The sequence below is a fragment of the Grammomys surdaster genome, unplaced genomic scaffold (assembly GCF_004785775.1).
Source record: "Grammomys surdaster isolate TR1022 unplaced genomic scaffold, NIH_TR_1.0 126219, whole genome shotgun sequence".
Classification (NCBI taxonomy): domain Eukaryota; kingdom Metazoa; phylum Chordata; class Mammalia; order Rodentia; family Muridae; genus Grammomys; species Grammomys surdaster.
In genome coordinates this window covers 2,088,793-2,102,264 of record NW_021621022.1, presented here as the reverse complement: position 1 = coordinate 2,102,264, position 13,472 = coordinate 2,088,793, and the positions used below count along the sequence as shown (strand labels likewise).

Here is a 13,472-nt window from a genome sequence, read left to right as displayed (position 1 = left end):
CAGTGACAAAGACAGACACTACCTTAGAGTAAAAGACTGAAAAACAATTTTTCAAGAAAACGGTCCTAAGAAACAAGCTGGAGTAGCCATTCTAATATCGAATAAAATCAACTTTCAACTTAAAGCTATTAAAAAAGGATAAGAAGGACATTTCATACTCATCAAAGGAAAAGTCAACCAAGATGACTCTCAATTCTAAACATCTATGCACCAAATTCAAGAGCACCCACTTTCATAAAAGAAACCTTACTAAAGCTCAAAGCACACATTGCACCTCATACAATAATAGTGGGAGACTTCAACACCCTACTCTCAGCAATGGACAGATAATGGAAACAGAAACCAAACAGAGATACAGTGAAATTAACAGAAGTTATGAACCAAATAGATTTAATGGATATCTATAGAACATTTCATCTTAAAACAAAAGAATATACCTTTTTCTCAGCACCTCATGGTACCTTCTCCAAAATAGGCCATATAATTGGTCACAAAACAGGCCTCTATAGATACAGAGAGATTGAAATAATCCCTTGCATCCTATCAGATCACCACGGACTAAGGCTGGTCTTTAATAATGACAAAATCAATGGAAAACCCACATGCACATGGAAACTGAACAATGTTCTACTCAATGATGGCTTGGTCAAGGAAGAAATAAAGAAAGAAATTAAAGATTTTTGAGAATTTAATGAAAATGAAGACACATCATACCAAAACCTATGGGACACAGTGAAAGCAGTGCTAAGAGGAAAACTCATAGCTCTAAGTGCATACAAAAAGAAACCGGAGAGAGCATACACTAGCAGCTTGACAACACACCTGAAAGCTCTAGAAAGAAAAGAAGCAAATACACCCAAGAGGAGTAGGCAGCAGGAAATAATCAAACTCAGGGCTGAAATCAACCAAATAGAAACAAAAAGAACTATACAAAGAATCAATAAAACCAGGAGCTGGTTCTTTGAGAAAATCAACAAGATAGATAAACCCTTAGCCAGACTAATCAGAGGGCAGAGAGACAATATCAAAATTAATAAAATCAGAACTGAAAATGGTGACATAACAACAGAAACCAAGGAAATTAAAAAAAATCATCAGATCCCACTACAAAAGCCTATACTCAACAAAATTGGAAAAGGTGGATGAAATGGACAATTTTCTAGACAAATATCAGTTTCCAATATTAAATCAGGAGCAGATAAACCATCTAAACAGTCCCATAACCCCAAAAGAAATAGAAGCAGTCATTAAAAGTCTCCCCACCAAAAAAAGTTCCGGACCAAATGGTTTTAGTGCAGAATTCTATCAGACCTTCAAGGAAGACCTAATACCAATTCTCTTCAAGCTATTCCACAAAATAGAAACAGAAGGAATACTACCCAATTCATTCTATGAAGCAACAATTACGCTCATACCTCAACCACACAAAGATCCAACAAAGAAAGAGAACTTCAGACCAATCTCCCTTATGAATATTGATGCAAAAATACTCAATAAAATTCTCGTGAACCAAATCCAAGAACACATCAAAACAATTATCCATCATGATTAAGTAGGCTTTATCCCAGGAATGCAGGGTTGGTTCAATATATGGAAATCCATCAATGTAATCCACTATATAAACAAACTCAAAGGAAAAAAAACACAGGATAATATCACTAGATGCTGAATAAGCATTTGACAAAATTCAATACTCCTTTATGATAAAAGTCTTGGAAAGATCAGGAATTCAAGGTCCATACCTAAACATAGTAAAAGCAATATGTAGCAAACTAGTAGCCAACATCAAACTAAATGGAGAGAAACTTGAAGCAATCCCACTAAAATCAGGGACTAGACAAGGTTGCCCACTCTTCCCCTACCTATTCAATATAGTACTGGAAGTCTTAACCAGAGCAATTAGGCCACAAAATGAGGTCAAAGGGATACAAATTGAAAGGGAGAAGTCAAAATTTCACTATTTGCAGATTATAAGGTAGTATACTTAAGTGACCCTAAAACTTCCACCAGAGAACTCCTAAACCTGATAAACAACTTTAGCAAAGTGGCTGGGTATAAAATTAACTCAAACAAATCAGTAGCCTTCCTCTACTCAAAAGATAAACTGGCTGAGAAAGAAATTATGGAAACGATACCTTTCACAATAGTCACAAATAATATAAAATACCTTGGTGTGAATCAAACCAAGCAAGTGTAAGATCTATATGACAAGAACTTCAAGCCCCTGAAGAAAGAAATCGAAACAGATCTCAGAAGATAGAAAGATCTCCCATGCTCATGGATTGGAAGGATTAATATAGTAAAAATGGCTATCTTGCCAAAAGCAATTTACATATTTAATGCCATCCCCATCAAAATTCCCACTCAATTCTCCACAAAGATAGAAAGAACAATCTTAAAATTCATTTGGAGTAACAAAAAACCCAGGATATCAAGAACTATTCTCAGCAGTAAAAGAACTTCTGGGGGCATCACCATCCCTGATTTCAAACTGTACTACAAAGCAATAGTGATAAAAACTGCATGGTATTGGAACAGAGACAGGCAGGAGGATCAATAGAATAGAAGAGAAGACCCAGAATGAACCCCCATACCTATGGTCACTTGATCTTTGACAAAGGAGCTAAAACCATCCAGTGGAAAAAAGACAGCATTTTCAACAAATGGTGCGGGTCCAACTGGAGGTCAGCATGTAGAAGAATGCAAATTGATCCATACTCATCTCCTTGTACAAAGCTCAATTCCAAGTGGATCAAGGACCTCCACATAAAACCAGCTACACTGAAACTAACAGAAGAGAAAAATGGGGAAAAGCCTCGAACACATGGGCACAGGGGAAAAGTTCCTAAACAGAACACCAATGGCTTATGCTCTAAGATCAAGAACTGACAAATGGGACCTCATAAAACTGCAAAGCTTCTGTAAAGCAAAGGACACTTCAATAGGACAAAGCAGCAACCAACAGATTGGGAAAAGATCTTTACAAATCTACATCTGATAGAGGGCTAATTTCTAAGGTATACAAAGAACTGAAGAGATTTGACTCTAGACAATCAAATAACCCTACTAAAAATGGGGTACAGAGCTGAACAATGAATTCTCAACTGAGGAAACTCCAATGGTTGAGAAGCATCTAAAGAAATGTTCAGCATCCTTAGTCATCAGGGAAATGCAAATAGAAACAACCCTGAGATTCCACCTCACACCAGTCAGAATGGCTAAGATTGAAAACACAGGTGATACCAGATGCTAGAGAGAATGTGGAGAAAGAGGAACACTCCTCCATTGTTGGTGGGATTGTAAGCTGGTACAACCACTATGGAAAGCAGTCTGGAAGTACCTCAGAAAATTGAACATAGTGTTACCTGAGGACCCAGCTATACCACTCCTGGGCATACACCCAAAAGATGTTTCAACATACAACAGAAACACATGCTCCACTATGTTTCTAGAAGCCTTATTTATAAATAGACAGAAGCTAGAAAGAACTCAAATGTCCTTCAACAGAAGAATGGATGCAGAAAATGTGGTACATTTACACAATGGAGTACTATTAGAACAGCTATTAAAAACAATGAGTTCATGAAATTCTTAGGCAAATGGACGGAGCTGGAAGATATCCTGATCGAGGTGACCCAATCACAAAAGAACACACATGGTATGCACTCACTGATAAGTGGATATTAGCCCAAAAGCTCACAATACCTAAGACACAATGCATAGACCACATGAAACTCAAGAAGAAGAAGAAGGAAGACCAAAGTGTGGGTGTTTTGGTCCTTTTCAGAAGGAGTATCAAAAGATTCAACCAAAGCTCCCAGGGTCTAAACCTCTAGCCTGAGAACACAAAGGGAGGGACTCATGGCTCCACCTGTATAGGTAATTGAGGGTGGCCTTGTCAGGCATCAGTGGAAATAGAGGGCCATGGTTCCTGAAAGTTTGGATTCCCTAGTGTTGAGGAATTCAAGAGCAGGGAGATGGGATTGGGAGGATGTTCAGAGCACACCCTCATAAAAATAGGAGGAGGGGGTATGGGATAAGGGATTTTGGGGGAGAATGGGAGAGAAGATAACATTGGAAGGTAAATACGTAAAATATCCAATAAAAAAAAACAGATAATGGATCTGGCAAAAAAAAAGATAGTTTACTTATTTCAAATTATTTTCAAAAGTTTCTAGGAGATGCTAATTGGCTAAGATCTTATTTTAAGCTCTCCACAAAAGAATTTAAGTCTCTATTTAATATTCTCAAGAGAGATGTAAATCCTAATTTCCCTCAATAATTAATTGAAAAAAGGGGAGTAATTTTACAAAAAGTAGAAGCTATTATTAATCGATATATTATATAGACTGATTAGTTGTTGGCTGTTCTATAACAGTCCTTTGATAAAAGAGATTATTAATATAGATTTATATTTCTTTAAATAGTGTCTTCATGACTCTCCAGTGTGGAAGGAGCAGCTGCTGGCGCTTCTGCCCTGATTTTACAAAAACTCTGAAAAATTGGCTTTAAAAACAAAAGATGGGGAACTGTACCCCCCAGAAGGAGTCTCCTGAAATACTCTCCATCATGCCTTGTTCACTTTTAACTCTCTAAAACTGAGAGCTCATGGCAAATCTGCTGCTGACTGCCTCTGGGATCGCTGAGACCAATAAAAACTATGCCACAGATATGGGGAAGGATCCTCTTACCCTTAAACGGAATGGCCCGGACCCAGTTCCCTTATGGGGCTGAGGATTGATATGCCTGTTTGATACCACAGAAGGCACAGCTAAATGGTTGCCAAAAAGATTAATGAAATAAATAGATACCCCCACAAAGCCAGGCCTAACTATAAATAAGATGAATAACAATTGACATCCAGGGAAGAGATATCTCCCTGAGAATTCCCTTCTTTTTCCTTTCCAGGTAAAAATGAATCACCTGTGATGTCTGCCGTTAGAAGTTCTAATCCTGGTGGAGGCTAGCACTAAACAAGGGGCTTTCGCCTGCCGGTAGTGACTGGCTTCGGGGAAGAGTGGACAGGGCTCTCCATACTGCACCTGCGCTTCCAGGAAATCCAACAGGTGCCCAGGAAAATGGATGCTAGAAGAAAGCACTGGAAAGACAATACGTTCACTCCTTTTTAAAATGAGCACGATTTTCAGGAAGAGGCTGCTCCACCCCAGTCTTTCTCTGAATAGCCATCTGCAGACAAACCCAAGAAGATGGGGAGAATTTTTAACTTTTCCATTAGGAACATTCAAGAAGGAAATAAATTTAAGAGGAAAGAAAATTCTTCCCAGATAGCGGAAAGAGAACAAGATCCAAATTTAAGAGAGAGAAGGATGAACGTGTCAAAGAATGAAGCAAATACCAATTCTGCCTTCTGGGACTTGCTTAATTTGGATGATGCAAGGAAGGAAAGTCTCACAGAAGGGAGAGAGAGCGCCTCTGCGTGGAGTAAGAAGGAATTGCCGGCTACCACACAAGCCACCAGGAAGAAATGGACAGAAGCAATACCTCCAAAACTCCGCCTGCACCTTCTGAATGAAGAGCTGAGAGAACTTAGCCTGAAGTGCCGGGAGATAGAACAGGACTTTGAAAACGCCGAAAAAGGCCTTTTGAATTCTAGAAAGGAAGCCTCAATGAAAGCTGTCAATTTTCAAGAACCAGGGACCGCTGCTTCCAAGAAAGACCGCGAACTGCAAGCTTTAAAAAACGACCTGTCTGAAAAAGCGACAAACGTAAAAAACTTAACTGAAGAGCTCCAGCAAGCCAAAGAAGTAATGTACAAGTTGAATCTAGAGAACAGAAACTTGAAAGACGCTGTCAGGAAACTGAAGCATCAAACTGAACTAAATGCTGCGCTCCTCAGAGAAGAAATGAAGTTGTTTTACGAGCAGGAGATGGAAAAGATCTGCTTGGAGCTGGGTGCCATCAAGAATGAGCTGAGAGTCGAGAAGACCCTGAGGGCGAAGAACAGCAGAGCTCTGGAGCTCCTTGGAAGACACGTTGCTTCAGAGGTAAGGTTATCAAATTCCGCTGACCACTTTACTAGGGATGTTTTTTAAACTTAAAAACCAAAAGCCTTTCACTGGGAACGCTATTGAGCCAAATCAATGTTTGTCGTAATATATAATATATATTTGTACACTGCTAAGATGTATTTGAAAGTTTGTAATGTTTACTTCTGGTGAATCAGAACACCTACCAGTTATCCAGATGTTGACTTCAAAGCATCTGTTTCTTTTTCTGATGAAATCATTGTGAGATTCTGAATGAAAAGTTTTATATGGGTATATATATATATATATATATATATATATATATATATATTCACTACAATGAAGCAACAACAACAGCAAAAAACCCCAAACTGATTCCCTGGCTCACAGATGAGTCTGAGTCAGTAGCACTGTGTGATGTTGTTAGCCGTGTCCTCTCCTCAGTGCATCAATGTTCTCGCATCTGTGGTAATCAATGTGAACAATAAAAATCTTGTTTACATGTATAAGCATAAAAAAAAAAAGAAGTTCTAATCCTGATGATGGCCTCCGGACTTCCACTACTCAGACCTTCGATGGGCTGTTGACAAGAACATCAAACAGTTAGAGATTGACATCACTAATCTGAAGAAATCCCTTGTTTCGCTGTCTGAAGTGATCTCCAAAACTTGCAAAGGACTTTATTGGACTTGATTTACACTTTTACAATAGAAAAGAGTGTGTACAACTCTTGACTGTGTACAACCCTTAAAGAAAAATATTGCCTTTACATAGACAAGGCAGGGATGGTTAAAGAGAACATGAAAAAGGTGAGAGAAGGCTCTGAGAAAAGACAGAGAGAGAAAGAGAAAGATGAGTGCTGGTACAAGAATTGGTCTTCAACCTCTCCGTGGTTGTCAACCCTACTCCCTCCCATCTTGGGACCATTAATTGGGTTATTTTTGCTTATTTCTTTTGGTCCCTGGGCCTTAAATAGGCTGACTAACTTTGTGAAACAACAGATAAATAATTCGATAGCCTTAGAGATTTGTGTCTAAACTTGTATACATCCATATCAAGGTGTAAACTAGTTGCTTTAACAGCTAGTGGAGAAAATTGTAATAGTTCAACAATACACACACACACACACAAACATACACAGAGAGAAAATGCTGCAGGAACTCAAGGACTTGAGAAATCTAAAAGAGTAAAATTTAAAGAGTATAGAGGCGCTTAACAGACATGGGAGAGACGAAAATAAAGTACACAGGATGCAAATCTGTATTGGTAACATATAAATCATCATAGAGGTGCAATTTGCAGCCAAAGAACCACACTAAACCATAATATTGTATTTTATAATAAGATTGTAAATGAGGGATCAAAGATCTGTAAAGCATATGCCAATTTACTTGAAGGCAATATCTGCATTCAAGCAGGTAGCAAAACTTTATGCATTGTATATTAAGAATATAGAATAAAGATAATGTCTCAAATAAAAAAAATAGTTAATATTATTGTGTGTGTGTGTGTGTGTGTGTGTGTGTGTTGGGCTGTTGTGTGTGCGCATGCGTGGGTGGAGCTCTTGTCTTGATTCCCCTCCCTCCACAGCTATGTTTTGAGAATATCTCTCACTGAGACTGAAGCATATCAGTTTGACTAGGATGTAGCCAATGAGCTTCAAGGATACACCTGTTTGCCTCCTATCCCAAGACTGGGTTTACGTTCACATGGCTCAATGCTAGGCTTTTAAACAGGGCTTTGGGATCTAATCTAAGGTCTTTGTGTTAGTGTGGTGGACACTTTAACGACATGAGTCATCTCCTGGGCTTTCTCGGTTTCTCAGTTTCCATTCCCTATGCTCTGATGAAATGTGAAGACCACAGGAGACTCCATACTGAATGAACTAAAGCTTCTCAACTCACTGAAGGACCTTTGTGACGAAGAATCAAAAACTAATACTCAAGTTCTCAGTTATTTAATCAAAAAACTTTGGATTCCAGTGTGGGAAAGATGATTTCATTCCAGGCATTAATTCATTTGGGTTTTGATGTCTTTGGGCTTTAGATCGTCTTTAGAGAGATTTGTTGAGTGTTGGTTTCAGATTTTAATTTCTCTCTAGACATCTGGTAAGGAGGAGTTGGAGAGCAGCTCAGTGGCTCAAACCTCTTGCTGTTCCTCTACCAAAAACTCAAGTTTGGTTCCCAGGACCCACGTCAGGCAGCTCACAACTAATTTAACTTCAGCTTTAGGGAATCTGATGCCCTCTTTTTGCCTCTGCAGGCCCCACCCACTATAGTACATAGCACACACACATGCACACACACACACAACAACAACCTCTCTGCCTGTATTGGTATCCCTCCAGCTGGTGAGACTATAAGAGACTTCAGTGAAGCAAAGCTCTTTTTGCCTGAAGAAGCCAGAAAGTTGTCTACTTAGAAACAATCACATGACCCAAAAGGTAAGAAGACATAACTAAAAGATGCTATTGGGTCAATAGGATGATTTTTGTCAAATTTGGGTCCATATCTGGAAACAAGAGGAATGGATTTTTGTCTTAGTTAACTTAGCTAACACCATCCCTAAAAGCAACCTGGAGAAGAAGGGTTTATTTCAGCTTACAGCTTGTAGTCTGAGGGAAGCTAGGGTAGGCACTCAGGGCAGGAACTGGAGCAGAAGCAATGGAGGAACACTACTTACAGGCTTACTCAGCCTGCCTTCTTATTTAACTTAGGACCCCATTCCAGGAGTGGCACCATCCACATGATCTGGACCCTCCCACCTCAATCACTAATCAAGGAAATGCCCACAGGCTTGTCCACAGGCCAGTTTTACAGAGGTATTTTCTCAGTCAGATTCTTCTTCCCAGATGTGATTAGATTTTGTCAGGTTGACAAAAACCAACTAGCCCAGATTTTCATGTACTCAAAGCAGTGTACAGACTATAAAAGGGTGTCCAAGAGTTTCCTTATGTTTCAGTATTGTGCATATGCACAGAAATGTTGAGACTTTGTCATTGAATGAAGACACGCCATTTTTTGTACATCTTCACTTGTGGAAGATAAAAAATGTTTGGCTTTTGGTGAAGATTCATCATATCTTTTAGCAGATTTTGTTAATAAATTTCATGTGTCTGCTTTGATTTTTTTTATTTGTCATAAAGAGAGGAGCACGCACTCACTAATCAAGTGGTATGAATTTATATATCTCACTTTGGCATATTTATGATGTATCTGGTTTGTTCATAATTGTTATACCTGTGCAACCATTATTATTATGCAAGACCATGTGTGTTATTGTATATTCTAGCCTAAAAAATGTTCTGTCATGTTTTAAAATTTCAAGGATAAATTACTCTTTTATGTTAAGAGATGTAAGGAAATTTTCAAGTTATTTTCTTCTAGAATTGTACTTTAGGATTTTTTTTTTCTTTTGAGATAGACATTAAAGAATTGTGATTCTTTAATTCATTAAAAAATGTAATTGTTTTAGATTTTAAGAATTTAAATTACGCCATTTGAAGTTGTGTCTGGGAGAGGGAGTGGGGATCATAGCCTAACTGTCAGGTGCACTGTCAGTAAGTTTACACGATTGATAGACTTTTACTCATAAGCTCTAAGTAGAGCTTAGTAAAAATTATATTTATTTTTAGTGTTTTGAGCCAGGGCTAGTCAAGTGCTCTGTTTCTGAGCTTCACTCTCAGCTCAAAAAAAATGCTATGCTTTCAGAAGCAAATGAAAGAAAGTGTTTATATTCCAATGTGGACAAGTAAACATGTACTTCATATTCACTATTTTACATGTTTAAAATCTTTTATCTTTTTATTGGATGATCATTTTGCTTAAATATTTTCAGGGTATAAAATTTTTCTTGTATATTTTCTTCTAGTTATTATTATTATAAAATTTAGAAATGAAAATATTGCTATGATAAATCTTAAATAATTTCTTAAACTCCATTTTAAAAACAGTAAAGGAGGACATTGAACAGAGATGTCTCAGTACATTCTGAAGCAGTCAGGGGTCCCCCTCTCAGTCCTTTTTACTAACTTCTGGTAGATTTTTTAAAAGGCTTGCAGCAACCAGGAAGTACGGACTCAGGATATTTATTTCCAGGCAAGGGAGAAGGTGAGTGTAGGTGAGCAGAAGTCTGCAGAGCTTGTCCATGTTTTCTGGAGTTTGAAGAGCTTATCACGTTCTTCCCTCTAAGGAGACTTTCCTTTGGGAACGGGTGTTGGGTAGGGATCAAACACCCACCATCTCCTACAGCATTTCTTCTCGTCGTTACACACACCAATGGTATCATCTGTGGATGTGCAAGCTATGTCTTTGCAGATCCCTTTCAACACAAGGCACTGCTTTTCCCCTGGGACAACGCCTGCCTTTCCTGCACAGGAAGAAATTGAACAACACTGTTAATTCACTTTCAAAGTACTGTAAATGTGCACAAAGCCACAATCGTAGAAAATGGCTCTGGAATGGGAGACACACTATTATCTACACAGAGATCAAATGCTTACACAGAAATAGTGTTTTTTTTGTTTTTGTTTTTTTTTGTTTTTTGTTTTGGCAACAGGGGAAGGGGTTAAGCATTTGGGATTAGATATACCTTGGAGTGAGCATGCTAACTTGTGAGGTTTCAGAGATGTGGTCCTCATTCTGGCAGCACACTTTGAGGGCATGGAAGTGTTTACTGTTACCATGATGGAGAAGGTGTCTTTGGAACTTCAGTGGACAAGCAATGTCTTGGCCAGTTTCCTTTCTAGTGAGTCACCCTGGACTGAAGCATCAATATGTCTACCTAGAAGCCGTTTCAGCAGCAGGGCGTGTCCCATGCTCACACAGCATCCTCATCAGATGCAGATGCTCTCATCTCCAATTTTGAAGAAAATCAGTCCATTCTCTGCTTCCAAGTCATCTCCCCCCTTCAGAGCTGTGTAAGAAACATGCTTATTGAGCTAGTCCACGCCGTTTGTGCCTACATCCTTGGAGAGACTTCTCAGACCTGCAAGTTTTCCTCAAGTATGTCCACATGTTTTCTTAGTTCGTTTGGCTGTTGAGGAGAGCATAGCTAAGGTCACATGTCAGTGCCTTTCCAACACCAGGAAGGTTCATTACTTCCACTGGTGATGACAATGGGTGTTACAGAAACGAGAGGCTTCTGCTTATGGTCCTCAGTAGAAGTGGACTCAGTGGTTTTAAAACAATGCTCATGAAGTCAGGAGAGAAAAAAGTGTGGGAATAGAAGATTGGAAAGAGGGATTGGGGGTGGGTTTGATCAAAGCACATTATAGGTGTACATTAAATTCTCAGACAATAAAAAGATGCCATAAAAGTAAGATTCTTTGATCTTTTCCTGTCTTGACATCCTGGGTTCACAAGTGGCCTGGCCATGTGAAGTGCTCCCCTCCACTGAGGACCTGCAGGACTTGGATTTACTCCATCCTCACAGTGTAACCCATTTGGGAGGAGCAAAGGCAGGCTGATCTTGCTTGCTCTGGAAGGGTCAGGGATCCTGACTTGCAATGCAAGCCTCTCTGAGTTCCCTGGGAACTCTGCAGGAGGCTAGCTCTCTCCTCATCCTAAATGACCTCTCATTCCTCTCTTTATTATAAGAAGCCTTACCATTAGGCTTAACCTCTTAACATTTTTAAGAGATATAGACTCGAAACTTTAGAATTCATCTATAAAACTTATTCAACAAGCGGTTTAACTGAATTTTTATATCAAACTCTCTGGTCCTTCTTCCCCCCACCTCCAGAGTCTGATAACCACCATTGTGGTTATCTATTCTGAGTTTGATTATTTTAGATCCTTGTAAAAGTGAAATAACATACCTGTTTTATTTCACATCCTTAGTAGCACCCCTGGTCCTTCAGTGCTGTCATACATGGCAAAAAAGGAAAAATCTCCATAGTTTCCTCAATACCCACCCAGTTAAGAGGTCTTGAGGCATAAGTCTAGCAGAAATAAGTTGCCATTTCTATGTCTGTGGATGGTGGAACTAACAAGGACCCAGAAGAAGAGAAACGTAGTTTAATGTTGCATCCACATGGATGATCTTAGCACAATCATAGTCTTCATGTAGCATGACTTCTGTTATCTAATGTTAAAGGCATGGCCACTAGTGTAACTTCAAATAATTAGTGTCATACTTTACATCACAGGTTCCTGCCAGTCTGTCCACTGCAGCCAAGCTTTCTGACTACCACGGAGGAATGAATGGAGGATTGTATCATCTCCTTTGTGAGAGCACAGCTATGTACCAGGTAGATAAGGAGGATGTTCATAAATTAGACTCCAATTCACATGTGGGAGCCTTTGACTTAAAGGAATCTCAGAGATGAACCAAGAAGGACTCTCTCAGTGAGGACAGACAGTAGTTTGAGAGACGCGAGCACCCTGCGGGTGGTAGGCAGTGCCTTTACTATTGTCCAGTCCTCTGCTCCCTGAGGTATACCCAGCAAGCCCCCTTTCTTCCAAAAAAGTAGTGGGGAAAGGATTTTATAAACTCTCACCAGGATCTGCATGGAATAGTTAGAAGAGGGCTGGTGTGATTTGCACTTGATTCCAAATTCTAACATTCAAACGTGTGAATTGTGGCTCTCAGGGATGCAATCCAGATTTTTACTTGCGTCCTTCACTGAAGTTTCCCATTGTCTTTACTTTCTCCTTAATTCCTCTGCTCCTGAGTTTTTTTTTTAATTTGTTTCTAGTACTTACGTGCACTTCTCACCAATAGACTCTGTATACCTCCATTCCCTCAGCAATATGAATTGATCTTCACTCTCCTTTGGCTGGTGGTAGCCAACTTCTTTTAAAGTATATTGACTTAAGTCTTATGTCAAGTAGCTTCTCTTCCTCTATTTCTATAACTGGGCCGCTCCTCTCCGGAGTGGTGTTCTTGGTCCCCATTTTATGTTGATAGGTGTCCTCGACTCCTTTCTGCATTTGGACTTCATGAGTTCTGAAGGTGTTGGACTTTGGGATACTCAAGTCTGTGTCCTGACATCTAAGTTATGAAGGACAGAGCACAGGTGTGCACCTCAGTGGATCTCCTAAGAAGTCCTGCTCCTGAAGGCATTTGCCAGCTTACCTCTCGGCATCATCATCACAAAGAGGAAGAGGACAGACAGGAAGGAATGGGATCTCATGGTTGAGTGGCCAGCAGTGTGGATGGTGGTCGGTGCTGGTCAGCACGGGGCTTTTATTCACTTCTGGGGGCCTATGGTGTCGCTGCTGATCAGCGAAGCCTGACATGCAAACAAGGAAAACTGCTTCTGTGGGAGTATTTCCAAACCTTAGAGTTTCTAAATTTGGTGACAAATTAACCTAATAATAGAGAACCAGATGGTTAATGGTTTCCTTCTCCTTCCTATGTGTTCTCAGTTCCACCAGTGGTCAGTAACGTCAGCCAATTCTTCTTCTTCCTCCTCTTCTTCTTCTTCTTCTTCTTCTTCTTCTTCTTCTTCTTCTTCTTCTTCTTCTTCTTCTTCTTCTTCTT

General features: G+C 39.5%; 1 protein-coding gene and 1 pseudogene across 1 annotated transcript; one reads left to right on the top strand and one right to left on the bottom strand.

Moving 5' to 3' along the window:
- Positions 1-5,078: 5,078 nt before the first annotated feature.
- Positions 5,079-6,053, top strand: LOC114613423 (annotated as a pseudogene).
- A 4,025-nt stretch (positions 6,054-10,078) lies between these two features.
- LOC114613397 (beta-defensin 130-like) lies at positions 10,079-13,139 on the bottom strand. Its single transcript, XM_028758678.1, has 2 exons — positions 13,065-13,139; positions 10,079-10,355 (listed from the first exon to the last, which is right to left on the bottom strand). Exons 1-2 carry the CDS (start codon positions 13,120-13,122, stop codon positions 10,174-10,176), a joined length of 240 nt encoding a protein of 79 aa, XP_028614511.1. The 5' UTR covers positions 13,123-13,139; the 3' UTR covers positions 10,079-10,173.
- Between the last annotated feature and the right edge of the window lie 333 nt (positions 13,140-13,472).